Here is a 15770-nt window from a genome sequence, read left to right on the forward strand (position 1 = left end):
GATTTATAAAGTGCCAGCATATTCCGTGGTGCTGTTGCAGATTTCTCAGAGCTTAGATGGGCTTGGGACCATATCGGGACCATATCGATTTTTTTTTGTTATGATATTTGTATATTATTTAATTGTTTAGCACTAAATCAGAAATGAAATGTTATAAACATATCCTTCTCTGTATTACTAAGCTGTAAAAGAACTATCTTGAACTTGCAAAGTCTGGCAAACCAGCAAAAATGCATTTTTTCATTTGTGCTATAGATTGTCTGATAAAATATTTAAAAAAGCATCCTTTTTAGTACTAAATTGAACAAATAAAATATAAATTAATAAAGGAATGGACACCATTAGACATAGGTGAAGAATAATGAAGTGGGCCCTGAGGGATGGGCAGTAGGTGGACGTCCTGTGAAGTGGGGTCCTGGACTAAAAGTAGAGGGAGACTTAGTGAAATTGGTGGGGGTGTGGCAGATATATCATGAAAGATGAGCTTGGGGAAATGCTAGAAGCACATATAGTTTTTTTTTTTTTTGGGGGGGGGGGGGGGGGGGGAGGGGGGTGTAAGTTTTAGTGGAGCTGGAGGAAGTACATGGACTAGAATTATTTTACTGAAAATGTTAAAATATTAGCATTCAAGCCAAGGCTGGATATTGCAGGGTTATACACGGGGAATTAGAAAGTGCCCTTCAAAACCTGAGGAGTAAACGATTTGCTATGAGGCCATGTGACTATTAGCTCTGCACCTGGAATTATTGGCTCTACAGTTGCATGCCTTTAAATCAATCCGGTGTGCCCTTGATTAAAATTCAAGATGAAAGACATTTTTTTATATTATAGTTTATCTTCAGGTGAGAGTAGCTTTGTTGGTCGTCTAACTGAACGCTGCTAGTGACGTGCTCCCAATTCACTGTCAATAGACCAACATTTTCTGCCCTGTGTGATCAACCAAACTGACCAATTCCAGTATCTGGAAAAATCGGGAATAGTTTGTGGCATCGATTTCTAGTAGATTAGCTCAAATGATTTAATCAGAAGGATATTGATGAAAAATAATAATAATAAAAATCGGTAAGTGTAGGCCACTTTAAAGTGTACCAGAGCAGAGTTTAACTAAAAGTTTTATACATACCTGGGGCTTCCTCCAACCCCATCCGCACAGATCACTCACACGCCACCGTCCTCAGCCTTCTCCTGCGCCTGTAACGGGTCCCGAAACTTCAGCCAGTCTGCGCAAAACAAGTGTGACCTCTGCCCTAGGAGTGCAGCGTGGGAGAGATCCGTGCGCATGGGGCTGGAGGAAGAAGCCTCAGATATGTTTAAAACTTTTAGTTAAACTCAGCTCTGGTTTCCTTTAAGGCCCTACTTCCACAGACCCTGAATCTGGGCTGAATCTGCAGTGTTTCCCTGCAGGGGAGAGGGGCTGGGAAACTCTGCTTATCTCTACTATGGGCTTGCCATCCATGTTGCATTGCAGCACAAATCTGTACAGCATGCTGCAGATTTCTGCTGCATGCCATCCAGAAAGCAAATGGGAAAATCGATAAGTGCATGGGTGCCTTATTATTACCATCAAAGTACATTTCCTTCCCTCCTCAACACTGTGCATAAACATATGCAGCCCCTAAATAGATTAAGAAAAAAATAATTTAAATAAAACTAGGAAAATGTAAAGTGTAAGACAGCTATATTATAAATCTGCAGGAGTGTGTGGTAGATCCTTTCTAATGAATATTTGGACTGAAATTTATCAATTATAGATCAGATCTGGCTAGCATCGGTCTTTGTATAATTGGATTAGGAATCTTCAACAATAAATGTCCGAAGTACAGACAAAGTCTAACGAACAGATGCATGTAAGTTTTGGGATAGTGAAGTGCCATCATGTAGGAATGACAGCTTTACACACAAATAACCCAAAGATCGAACTTTTAAAATGTAACAGTTTAGAAAAAGAGAGAGGAGAGAGACAAATTTTAAGAGCGATATAATCCTTTAAACAGCAAAGTATATTATACAAAAAGCATCAAGGACCTCCAGTTTACTTTAAAAAACGATTTCCTGTCAATAATTCAAGAGTTAATCAAAATTGTACCTACAAGCAAAGAAAGAACAACATTTTTGCAGCTTAATATCTGTTGCCATTGAAAAGTACGGTATGTTACCTCTGCACCCCTCATGCTCATTGGCAATACAGCTTTCCAAAACAGATCCCTGATGCTGTGAGAGGAGCTTGTTGCAGGTAATAAAACTACTCAGCAACCGAGGTGGTGTAATCATACACAGGGACAGCGGTTCAAACTACCACATGGGACCTGACAGTTACAAGCATGGTGACAAGCGGAGTTCTTCCTTATACCAGCTCTTGGCAACAAGCTGAAACCATGCAAGTGGAGTGTCTACAGCTGCCACGCACAAAGCCATCTGATCCTTGGCTGTGACTCTCCATAAGATTTTAGACTGACTGGTGGTCAGTAGAAGTACTTGGACAACGGATGTATTAAAACATGCATTTCATTAGCACAATCATTTTTTTTGGGGGGGGGGGGGGGGGGGAGAATTGGGAAAGAAAAAAAATATACAGTGTGTGTCCATATCAGATATAATCAATGCTTAGTGACAGCTTAGGCGTTCATCATATCTTAAGATCTGAGTTTCTGATTTAGGAATTACTGTGAGAATAATGTTGCAATATTAACCTTCCACTGTATCATACAGGAATTTTTTGCTGTATTCTCCTGCTGTGTTTTTATGAATAGTAAGTCTTCATGCTGCTTCAGACAACTCCATGCTTTACTTCGGATTAAGAACTTTGTGGTGAGGTATGTAGCTTTTTTCCCCACAGGCAGATGCAATTGTGCCACTGGTTGTCTGTGTTATTAAAGTTTGTTGAAATTATTGATCTCTGCATCTTTTTACAGATAATTCTCAAAGTACATTTTGCTTTATGTTAGAGAGTGCTGCAGATGATAAGTGCTGGTGTAAACAGAATAGTTCACAAAAGACTGAGGCATATTTCTCTAAATCTGCAAAAGAGATGGATCAGTACTGAAAATGTAGATTTTTTTTTTACATGACAGCCATCAAATTCTCGATTTTAGTTTTTAAGTGCAAAATTTGACAAGTAAAAGGAAATTCTGGCCGGCAGTTCTAGGCTAAGAACTGATTTTCTGTAAACCCTTGCTGTCAATAGGACCTTGTATAGTCATAGACCCTTGCTGTCATGGTACAAGGCGTCGTCCATGTGACATGGATTCTGGCAATACGCGTTGCCTCCAGAAGACTTTCCATACTCATGGGCTGGTTTCAGGTTCTCTGCATTCTTTCACATTGTCCTTTTCGGGAACCACAGGCAGAACAACATGAGAGATGCGACTCCACACACCACCAAGCTTGTCTGCATCCATCTCGCTATGTGACGTTCTCGACTTTGAGGAAATGAATTTTTCCTTTAGGAAATCATAGACCATCTCTTCCAGTTCACCAAGTGCAGTATCGGATGCCAGGGTTGAGTTCTCTAAAAGCACTGTTAACACGAGTGCCACATTCTTATAGGCAGCATTTTCGTGGTCACAATACTTGTAGAGGATGAGCAATGATCCAGGTGGCAGCGATTCTATTTGATGCAGCACTGCTGCTTTCTTGTTGGCCTGAAAACCACCACTTAGCTTGTTATCTATCTCCATCTTAACATCTTCGCTGTCTTCAGAGCTCTTGCCAGAACCAGACACAACAACGTAGCTGCTGTTAAAGGAAGAGGCATAGGTTTTTGCCAGTTGGTTGCCTACACATTGTAATGTGTGTCTTGCATCCTGAGCAGCAGTTAGTAGAATTATAGCTGGTTCTTTGTTTTCTTTCCCATTTTTGAGGTGAATGTCTAGCATTCGCTTGCTTCTGAGCCACAGGTTCTGCGATTGACCAGGAAAAAGAACTGGCAACTTTCGAAACCTATCCTGGAAAGCATTCACGACTTGTGATTTATCAGCTGCTTCCGTTGCGGACAGCGTCTCCAATATCAACGGCCAAAACCGAAATAGCAATGCACCGAAAAGTAGACCTACGAACAGGCTCAAAAGTGTACCTGGAGGAGAAAAATTATTGCATTACAATGTGAATAAAAATGTAGGAAATTGTAATATAATATTATGAAAGCTAAAGTCAAAAGTAGTTTAACTGAGAGCACTTTTACCTTCTCCAGTTTTGCACAGACTCCCTCTTCTGAGCTTTAAATAGGGCTGTGTCAAGCTACCTATATGGGCATTCCGGGCAGATCAGGGGAAATAAAAGCACCTCTTCACAATAGTATTATACAAACACAATCAGAGAAGATCAGCTGGACAAAGAGATGGTCCTCTAAATGTGCCCATAAATCAGACGATGTATGGGCAGATTGACTGTCCAGAGATCTCTCTGATCGTATCTGATAGAGATCTGTTAGCTGCCCATACACAGCAGGCCCATTCCTGATCGATTGTAGCATGAAATCGGCTTTGTAACGCCGCCGACATACATGCACCCACGTTACTCCAGCAACCACGTGGGGCGCCTGTATGGGGATTGTGGATGGAGCCTGGAGCCAGCAGCAGACACGCGGCTACCAGCCAGTGGTTTGGTACCAGGGCCAGTTCTAGACTTTTTGCTGCCTGAGGCAAACTTGTGAGGATGCTCCTCCCCATCCCCCCGAATTTGAACGGTCGCACAGCACCTGACAATTTGCGCCGTACATTATAGCTGGGGTGAGCCCACCAAAAAACACCCTCAGTATAGGTAGGTAGCCGGGTATATGTGCCCCCAGTATTGGTAGCTAGGTAAAGTTGCCCCCAGTATAGGTTAGCAAGGTACAGTTGCCACCAGTATAGGTTGGCCAGGCACTCTTTTCACTTCCTGTTTCTGCCTGGTGCTGTCCCCAGACTTCTGCTGCCTGAGGAAGTCACCTCACTTGGCATCATGGGTGGACTGGGCTTGTTCAGTACAAGCACAACAGTCTAGATCAGGCATGGGCAAACTTGGCCCTCCAGCTGTTAAGGAACTACAAAACCCACAATGCATTTGCCTTTATGAGTCATGATTGAGGCTGTCAGACTCCTGCAATGCATTGTGGGATTTGTAGTTCCTCAACAGCTGGAGGGCCAAGTTTGCCCATGCCTGGTCTAGATAGTCACCAAGCGGATGCAGCAGGACAGATCGCTAAACGATGTTGGAAGGGGTGGGCCAGATGCTACTGTAGATTTTCACCCAAGACTGCACTGAACGACTGTCTCTGCCAAAGATTATCTAGTTTGACCACAAGGCTTAATTTGCTGTTGAAGTTCTAAACATGTTTGAACTGTTTGAAGTTCTAAACATGACAAACACATGGGCTCAATATAGACACCTAGCTACAAGTGTGTACAGCATTCTTTGAATAACTTATAGATCTAATCAGAACAATTATATATAATGTCAGGATTTCAGCTTGGCCATATTCCCATTACAGCACTGCTGTACCGCGTATCTACGCCCCTCTAGACTTCACAACCAGAGGTAGATACACGTATCTCTGTTTATTTTATTCACATTATTTCCTGTGTACTTTTTTAGTACACTAGTTAATGTGGGGACATCTAGTGGTCTAAAAGTAAAAAGACATCTTACACATTCATTAAAATTAATTAAAACATAAATAAAAATAACCCATTAGTTATCAACCACTTATTCCCCACACTTGTTCAAGAAAAAAAAGTGACAGCATTTAAAAAAAAAAAATCATAGTTACATCAAGGACTTATCTTTTTTTTTAATATGTATGTAATGTGGTTACTTATTAGTTATGTTTGCAAATTAGGGCTTGTAATTATTGATATAGTATAAAGAAACACAAAACAGAAGAAAATACAACTTAATTTCCAAATTAAATATTGTCGCCATACAGTGTAGTGGGGACATAATTTAAAAGTTGTAATAATTGGGACAAATCAACAAATAAAATGCGGGTTTTATGTACCAAAACATTTTTTCCTTCTTACTCCCTTTAAAATGCATATACAATTAAAATAATTCTAAGCAAAAAGTACCACTAAAAGAAAGTCTAACTTGTGGCACCCCCCCCCCCCCAAATATATAGATCATTTTGGTGTTATAAGTAGTGATAAAGCTATTGGCGAATGAATGGGAGGGGCGTGATATGTGAAAATTGCTGTGGCTTTTCAGGGGAAATAACCTGTGGTAGGGAAGTGGTTAAAGCTGTACCATATCATTTCTTTGTTCAATGTTTACATTTTCCAATGATTGCATATGAGGCATGTAAGCATTAACCTGCAGAGTGCCCCAGAAACCCCAAAATGGTGACTAATAAGGAAACCTATGTTGACCATTTCACCTCCTGATCCCTGCTATTAACCCATAATTATGGTGTGCAGCTTCAGTGAACAGCAATACGCCTCAAAATACAGGAAGAAGCAAATGTTGCACAGGTCAATAGCAGCTGCAACATGTGGCCAACAATACACCTAAACCTGGTTCACACATCTAGCTTTGATTGGCCAATTTTACCACCTTCATGTAGTATGCCAACAGATTTTGAACACTATGAACAGATTACGTACGTAATCTTTCATGCTACATGGGAGTGGTAAAATTGGGCAATCAAAATTAGATGTGTGAATCAGATTTAATGCTGGAAATAAATTACAATTTTGAAGGATTTAGAGCGGTTGCTTTGGAAAATGTTGGCAGCACAAGGGTGAAATGCAGACGGAGTGGAGCTCCTGCATTTCTCCAGTCACTAACTTGCTACATTAATGTAACATGTGTGATGCATGTCTAGGAGTGAGGAAACAATTGTTCAACTTGCTTCCTTTTTTTGCATTTCTGAGTCACAATTGAAGATAAATAAATCATTGGTGTATACCTCTGCCATCATGAGATTTAGAGGGGTCTTCCACCTTACCTGTAAGATCAAAAAATTAATCTTTAGCAGAAGAAGCAAATATGTTGTGTAATTTCAAAGAAGAGGCGGCTAGGAAGACAAAATACTTGATGCAATTCACGTTGGTGCTGGATTAAATTGCCACAGCCCTTAAAAGACCTACGTCCCATTGTCCACACCAAAATCATAATGGTGAGATATTGGTGCAAGATACTTATGCACCAAGTAAGACTATTCCTGCAGTAAAAGTGGATGTTACTAGGCAATAACAAGAGTTACAGGGATAATTGCGGTACAAAGAATCTCTGACCAAATGAATTTACAAATTTGTTGTTTTTCCCCCGTTTACAGGACTCCAAAATCCATTCCACGCTCAACAATCCGCTTTTCGTTTTTCCCTAATGATGATCAGTGATATGCAAATATTTCTGAGTTTATGTAAATTTTTATACAAATATGCGCAGCTTGAAAATGGAACAATTAAGTCCCACCCAGTTTTAAATTGATTGGTCCAATTTCAAACTGCATATATTTGCATAAAAATTTGCATAAATTAGGAAGTATTTGCATGATTGATCATCCCTATTTTCCACTTTTGCTTCCTCGTAAAATGTAAAAGTATAAATTCTTGAAAAATGGTTGCCAATAATCTTTAGAAAATCTGCATGCTTTATAACAGAACTCCAATCAAAAGGTTTCTGTGTTAGGCCCGGTTCACATTAGCGTTCCAGGTCCGGCTTCCCCGGCCCGGAACGCTCCGTACACAGCGGATGGTGAATGGATACATTGTTAATCAATGTATCCATTCACATTCGTGCGCCGTCCGGAACCGGGAACGCAGCTCCGGGACGGTCCGGCTTTTTTTTCCAACATGCGCTATTTTTCAGTCCATCCCGCTGCGGCTGCGGACCCGGGCCGGATCCTGACCCTTCGCATGCGGCCATGCTGTGCAATGGGAAACGGATGTTTCCCATCACACTGTCAATAGGACCGGATGCTTCCAGCACCGGTCCTATGCCACTTGGGGGGCCCGGACTACACGCCGGTATCCCCCATGCTTGCAGTGCCTTTCCGGCACTGCAATGTATCTAGTTCCGGCTACTTTATTGTAGCCGGAACGGATACATTCCGGATCCGCAACTTGTGCCGCCTTGTGGCCACCGCAGAGACCCGTACGGTCTCTTTGCGGCCACCGGACCCCTGGACACTTGCGGACTCGAATCGCAAGTGTGAATGGGGCCTTAAATAGTCCAACTTTTACAAAACAGTCCTATTTTTCCAAAATAATCCAATTTTACAAAACTTATAAGAGTGGTCCAAGCTAAAAGGCTTCCCCCAGCCCCTGGCAGCTGTCCTGTGCCCTCGCCGCAGCTGCGCTTACTGCCGGTGTCCTCCGCTGAAGAAGCCGACCTCGCCAGGTCTGCTTCTGGGTCGCCTTCTTGTGCACTCCACGGCGCGGGTCATGTGCTCTAGCCGACGTCATCAGGTGTGTACTGTGCAGGTGCAGTAGTTCTGCACCTGCGCAGTACAGACCTGATGACGTTGGTTATACCACATGAACCGCACCGTGGAGCGCACAAGGCGGCGACCCGGAAGCGGACCTGCGAGGTTGACTTCTTCAGCGGACGACACCGGCAGTGAATGGAGCTGCGGGGGGCGAGGACACAGGACAGCTGCCAGGGGCTGGAGGAAGCCCCAGGTAAGTGGATTTTGATTTTTCTTTTAGCTTGGACCACTCCTTTAATGAACCAACCCAGTGTTTTCGTCTTTGTTGTGTGTCCCTTTTACACAGACCTCATTCCACTTGCTCTTCTCAGTGACCCAGTCCCTGAGACAGAAGAAGATGGTAAATCTCCCAACCTCAGGGTTTTTTGCAGTTACAGCCCTGCTTCTTATGGTGACATATAAAGGGGATGTGGCTAGGGAAGGAGAAACAAATCCAGCGATCTTGCTTTGGTTTACCAGAGAAGGGAGGAAGTGAGAGCAGCATGACTAAGTCTGCAGTCACATCTTAATCCCGCCTACCTCTCTATTCCAAGTCTGCAGTCAGGCTGCTAGCGACTTTCCCTGAAAGCTTTATCCACACAGATTAGCACTACAGAGCCCATACGCCAAGGGGACGCCAGGGGCACAGCCTCCACATGGGCTATACTTGAGTTTTTGCTTGGACTGCTCTGAAGTATCAACTTTGCAATCATTTCATTCTTTACCCAGAAAAGGGTCAATTAACTTTGAAATTTTTACGCTACAAAGTTTACATAAATGGGGCAGATGGAGTTTACATTAAAGGACAACTGGAGTGAGAAGAATATGGAGGCTGCCATATGTATTTCCTTTTAAAAACAATACCAGTTACGTGGCAGCCCTGCTGATCTATTCGGCTGCAGTAGTGTCTGAATCACACCAGAAACAAGCTTGTCAGTTCCAGCCCATTCTGACAATGTCAGAAACAACTGATCTGCTGCATGCTTGGTCAGGGTCTATGGCTAAATGTATTAGAGGCAGAGGATCAACAGGACATCCAGGCAACTGGTACTGCTTAAAAGGAAATAAATATGGCAGACTCCATATCCCTTTCACTTCAGTTTTCCTTTAAAGGGAGGTGTGGCTGTAGCAAGGGCATTGGCTCCTTCCCCAAGTAAGATAGGAAGAGAAATGTTGGGGCATTGCTAGAGAAAGGAAGGGATAGTATATTAGCAGTATGAGCATAGATTGTTGCTTGTGATTCTAAAGAGAACGTTCAGTGGCAGAACACTACTGAAAAAGTAATCTAGCCGACTACAGGCTGCATTCATTTGTGTTTTTCTCGCCTACTTTAAGCAACATTTAATGACCTAAAGACCGCTCGGCTGGCGGGCTGTGGCATATACTTTATACCCAAAAATGGAACAGTACCTTTTCTTGCCCTTGGTACAGATTCATCGTCTATGGAAATAAAATGGGAGACACAAGTAAGCAAAGCTAAAGAACATGTTTTACAAGGAATATGCCACCAAATGACACAACCTGAAATGGCTTTGAAGATAAAAAAAAGGACCTCCCTGGCATAAAGTCACATTTGCTTATTGCTTCTGACTCCTTGGAATAATTCCCTGAAGGGATTCTACAGCTGCTCCACATTACTAAAACATTGGAGCACCTTAAAACTGCAATATGAGGTCATTAGATAACATCCTTGGCAAAGACGGTCTGGCATTGTGGCATAACCATTTCACAAGAATTTATATTATCTGGCTGAGCTGTGCTAGACTGAGCCTCTAAAGGCTCATACACACGTCAGATTTTTCCAAACGGCCGGTCGTTTGGACGTCAAATCAGGCGTGTGTACAGTCGGTCATTCAGCTAATAACGCTGGTCTTGACGGATCCGCTTGGTGGATCTGTCAAAACTAGCGTTATCAGCTGAACGACCGACTGTACACACGCCCGATTTGACGTCCAAACGGCTGGACGTCCAAACGAATCAGATGTGTGTATGAGCCTTTATTACTACACCCTGGGGTAAAAGCTGTGTGCAGATCACCATTATTCCAAGAACACCTGTGGAAACCTATCTACGTTGGCCACCCCTCCCGTTACACTCCAGTAGAGCACAGGAGTTGGCATATATACTTACCTCTATAGCCTTCATTTTGGTGAAGCCTTCGAGGAACTGAGCAGCCACATGACTGCTAACCACTGCCCCCTCTTCCAGGAAGTGATATACAGGCGGATCCCTGAGAACTGTAGCACTCAGCTAATGGTTCTGTACACTACATACAATTCAGTACATATTGTCTCCAGCAGAGGAAGCCTCATAAGAGACTCACTTTTCATGGTGCTCAGATTAATTCTGTGCACGCAGACACTGCAGGATAGATGAAGACCACACAGGATATTATTAGAGCCCTGAACTGTAAATCTCATCTCCAGTCCTACAGCACGACATCAATAGAACCCCAAACAGCTGCCTAACAGCTGTACAGCACAGCTCCAGGTCTCCAGCATCTTCTTTGCCTGCTCTACATCCTCTTTCTAGCTTGTTTGTATCTCCCAGTTGGACGATTGTGGCTCTGTACAATTAACAAGCTGACACAACATTGCATTATGCTAGGCATACACAATCCGTTTCTGCGGCTCGATTAGCCGCCGGATCGACTCCCGCTCGTCCCTGCGGGCGCGTCTCTTCTATTCCGCTCGTTTTCCGCTATTGTCCGCCCGCGGGTATCGATTGCGGAATCGATCCAGCGGGTCATCGGACACGTCGGATAGTATCAATCGAGCCATCAGCGGCTCGACTGATAACAAAAAACGACCCGTGTACACCCAGCATTACAGCGGTTCTGGCCGTGTGCTTAGCTTTCCAGGAAAACAAAGGGACGATTTGCTGTAATGCATTGTGGGACATCTCGTACGCTCACTTCAACCTGAATAATCACAAATACCTTCTGTTTTAAAGGACAACTCAAGCGAGAGTAATATGGAGGCTGCCATATTTATTTCCTTATAAGCAATATCAGTTGCCTGGCAAGTCTGCTGATACTCTGCCTCTAATACTTTTATCCATAGATGGTCCTGAACAAGCATGCAGCAGATCAGGTGTTTCTGACATTATTGTCAGATCTGACAAGATTAGCTGCATGCTTGTTTCTGGTGTGATTCAGACACTATTGCAGCAAATAGACCAGCAGGGCTGCCAGGCAACTGGTATTGTTTAAGAGGAAATAAATATGGCAGCCTCCATATTCTTCTAATTTCAGTTGCCCTTTAACCTCCCTGGCGGTTTGATTCCCGCGGCCCTACAGCCGCGGGAAGGTTTTTTTTGCAAAATGTTTTTTTCTATCATGTAGCCAGCCTAGCGCTAGCTACATGATGCCCCCCTCCCTGCGGCGTCCTTCCCACCCCTCCGATCGCCGCCGGCGCACTCGCCCATAAGGAAATCCTGTTCTGAACGGGATTTCCTTTAGGGCTTCCCCCGTCGCCATGGCGACGATCGCGATGACATCATCGACGTCGTGACGTCAGAGGGAGTCCTGATCAACCCTTCAGCGCTGCCTGGCACTGATTGGCCAGGCTGTGCACGAGGTCTCGGGGGGCCTCTAACGCGGCGGGTAGCGGCAAACCAGCGGCGACCGCGGTATACACGCAGCTAGCAAAGTGCTAGCTGCGTGTAATGAAAAAAAAAAATTGCGCAAATCGGCCCAGCAGGGCCTGAGAAAGACTCCTACGTGGCATAGTTCGGGCTTACCGCCAGGAAGGTTAAGAAAGTACATTTCTGTTTTAAGAAGAAACATTTCTGTTTTGCATATTATTTTAGTTCTTTGGTCTTTTATAGCCCCTTACACACTCCTAGAAGTTCTGGTTTAACATGAGCTTGCTGGGCAATCTGTAAATTCGTACCTCCCAGAAATTATAAGTCAGGTGATCCTAAGTACGGGACTACCTAATGAAGAATCTTAAATGGGGGCTGGGCAGAAAATATCAAGAGTCCCATTTAGAAAGGAAAGCTTTAGGTAGAGAGAGGTTACTTTATATCCACTTAAAAAAATTGGCAGCTCAATTTGGAAGACAGGTGAAAATGTGGAGCAGTTTCCCAGAGGAAATAAACAAATTCTGTTGATTTTACCGATTGCTCGGGGCAACTGCTCCAGTTGTGTTTTCACCTACTTTGATATATCAATGTAGCAACGTATCAATTATTGCCATCTCATTTACTTTCCCTAGTCATTATTGCATGGCGTCTTCAATACCACATTATGGCACTGAAGACGACATTCATATATAATTACCCTCTACATGTACTCCTGCCCAGGATTAGTTTTGAATTCTAGTTAACAGTTACTCTACCGCAGTTACTCTTTATCCCAAGTTTAGGCAAAGTGCATCTCTGGTGTACATTAAAAACACAGAGGTACGCCAATACTCAAAAGTTAGAATGCCTCAACATATTGTCTATTTAATAATATTCACTGGAACCCCGTATCAGCTGGGTTCTGGTGCATAGATCAGCCCCCCTGCAGAAAATGGCCCTGGCCTTTTCTGTATCGGATATAAAAAGGCAGAGGCCTTTTTCTGCAAGGTGGCAGGGGCTACACGCTGGAACCTGGCTGATATGGGCCTCCGGTGATTATTATTATACAGACAACATGCCGAGGCATTCACATTGGCAAAGACAGGCTGGGGCAGCTGACAGGGTAGAGTATCAGCTTCCTGGCCAAGAGCTTTGTTTTGTTCCCAAAAGCAGATACCTTTACAATATTGCTTTAAAATTCCTACGCTTTGGAAGTGATGAAATGCCGTTTATGTTACATACTTTCAATTAACAAGATTGTTATATATAAATTAGAGGAGTCGGAGGTCTCATAAACGGAGTTGTCGGATGATTTTGTACCAACTCCACAGCCCTGCTGCTCCCCTCACTGCTCAATCACACAGATAAGAAGAGCACAAAACACATACCATCAGAATAAGCCGACTTGTTTTGAGCCCGCTGTCGTTTTTGATTGTCTGGAAAATAAAAAAAAGATCCATGCAAGTAAGGAAAGCAGAACCGTAAATTCATCTCCAGTCACAGAAATAGCATTGAAATAAAGGAGCATGTTTGTATAAATTGATTTCTTTATATCCCAAGATCTTCATGCACAAATTATGAATGAGTGCCCCTCTCTACTCCTGTCTGATTCCTGCCTCTGTAAAAACTGCTACTTATTCTTTTACATTCTTTAGACTTATCATGCAGTTTCCCAACAGAACATCACCTAGTCAAGATGCAAATAACAGAAATAATCAGATACAATCCCATGTACTGTATAAGCAAACTACTGAGAAAATAACTTTCTACTTTGATTCTATACAACAAACCTGAACTAAAGTCCTTAAAAGGACACATCTAAGTTTTTTTTTTAAATCCACTTACCTGAGGCCTCCTCTAGCCCATGGCAGCTGTCCTGTGCCTTCACCGCAGCTCCAGTGGCTCCCGGTCTTCATCACCTGCGCAGCTGACCTCGCCAGGTCGGGTTCTAGGTCAGCCTCTTCTCCGCTCCACCGCGCGGGTCATGTGGTCTGGCCGACGTCATCAGGATTGTACTGCGCAGGCGCAGAACTACTACGCCTGCGCAGTACCATCCAGATGACGTCGGAGAGACTACATGACCCGCGCGGAAGAGGCCGACCTGGAACCCAAACTGGCGAGGTCAGCTGCGCCGGCGAGGAAGGCCGGGAGCCACCGGAGCTGCTGCGAGGGCACAGGACGGCTGCCATGGGCTGGAGGAAGCTCCAGGTAAGTGGATTTTTAAAAAAAAAAATTTTTTTAAAAACCTTGGATCACTCCTTTAAAGAGACACTGAAGCGAGAAAAAAATTATGATATGATGATTTGATTGTGTAGTGCGGATAATTACTAGATCAGTAGCAAAGAAAATATTCTCAATTTCATTTTCAGTTAGTTTTTTTTTTTTTTTTTTTATAACATTGCATCATTCTCTAATATATGCAGTTTACACACTACTCTGCATTCTAAACGATTTTAGGCCTGGTGCACACCAAAAACCACTAGCAGATCCACAAAACGCTAGCGGATTTTGAAATGCTTTTTCTTATTTTTATGAAGCATTTCACCTAGCGTTTTGCGTTTTTGGGTAGCGTTTTTTGTGTAGTAGACTTCATATATTGTTACAGTAAAGCTGTTACTGAACAGCTTCTGTAACAAAAACGTCTGCAAAACCGCTTTGAACTGGCGTTTTTCAGAGCGGTTTGCGTTTTTCCTATACTTTACATTGGAGGCAGAAACGCCTCTGAAATCCAAAAATGCCTCAGCCCGGGAGTATGCGTTTATGTAAAACGCCTCCCGCTCTGGTGTGAACCACCCCATTGAAATACGTTACCCTAGCGTATCCACAGCTGCAGGCAGGCGGTTGTAAAACACAACAAAACCCGCTCGGTGTGCACCACCCCTTACAGAGCAGGCCAGTGAACTATTGATCTGTCCTCTGGAGAGAAAAAGAAAATACAGTGACCGACAGTTGAGATAACAAGCTTCAGAAGACAGGACTCTCTGCGACTTTGAAAGTCGTGGAGCTCAATGGCTCTTTTGCATAGATAACAACTGGAGTTTAACTTTTCCTGTACTGGAAACAATATTAGACTTATGTCTCTGCTCCTAAGGTTTTATTTCTTAGCTGTACTACACATACAAATCATCATATTTTTTTCTTTCGTGTCGGCTTTAGTGTCTCTTTAAACTTAAAGGGATACTTAAGTCAACTGGAAAAAATGAGTTTAACTCACCTGGGGCTTTCATCAGCCCCCTGAAGCCGATCGGCGCCCTCGCAGCCCCGCTCCGATGCTCCTGGACCCGCCGGCGGCGACTTCCGGTTTCGCCGTCACCGGCCGACAGGCATGGGAACGCGAGTGATTCTTCGCGTTCCCAGCCACAATAGCACCCCCTATGCTGCTATGCTATAGCATAGGGGGTGCTATTGTGGCTGGGAACGCGAAGAATCACTCGCGTTCCCATGCCTGTCGGCCGGTGATGGCGAGACCGGAAGTCGCCGCCGGCGGGTCCAGGAGCGGGGCTGCGAGGGCACCGATCGGCTTCAGGGGGCTGAGGGAAGCCCCAGGTGAGTTAAACTCATTTCTTCCAGTTGACTTAAGTATCCCTTTAATCTCGTCATATTCTACACCTAAATAAAGCCCAGTACACACAGGTGGGATCGTCGGGGGAACCTCAGGTGCCCGGCAGAGATCGGTATATGATCCTTTAGGCGACATAGTAGATCTGTCGCTGTCACTGGCTAGCAATGTGTCTGTTGCTATGAGGGGCGAGGGGGGGGGGGGGGGGGTGGATAAAGAATGAGTGTCATGTGGCCAAACAGAAATCCAAGGTGTGGGGGAATG

At 43.9% G+C, this 15770-nt stretch overlaps 1 protein-coding gene across 4 annotated transcripts in view; it reads right to left on the reverse strand.

Moving 5' to 3' along the window:
* Positions 1-1963: 1963 nt before the first annotated feature.
* LOC137521020 (torsin-1A-interacting protein 1-like) overlaps positions 1964-15770 on the reverse strand; it is a 40989-nt gene continuing 27182 nt past the window's right edge. For 2 of the 4 annotated variants that reach the window (XM_068239731.1, XM_068239728.1), the window contains 4 exons: positions 13336-13383; positions 9794-9823; positions 6881-6919; positions 1964-4072 (listed from right to left, as the gene is read on the reverse strand). In XM_068239731.1, coding sequence (XP_068095832.1) covers positions 3285-4072; positions 6881-6919; positions 9794-9823; positions 13336-13383 — 905 coding nt within the window. In that variant the 3' untranslated portion in view covers positions 1964-3284. The remainder of the gene's footprint in view (positions 4073-6880; positions 6920-9793; positions 9824-13335; positions 13384-15770) is intronic. The other 2 variants (XM_068239729.1, XM_068239730.1) reach the window with 2 other exon arrangements.

This window comes from Hyperolius riggenbachi, chromosome 6 (genome assembly GCF_040937935.1).
Source record: "Hyperolius riggenbachi isolate aHypRig1 chromosome 6, aHypRig1.pri, whole genome shotgun sequence".
Lineage (NCBI taxonomy): Eukaryota > Metazoa > Chordata > Amphibia > Anura > Hyperoliidae > Hyperolius > Hyperolius riggenbachi.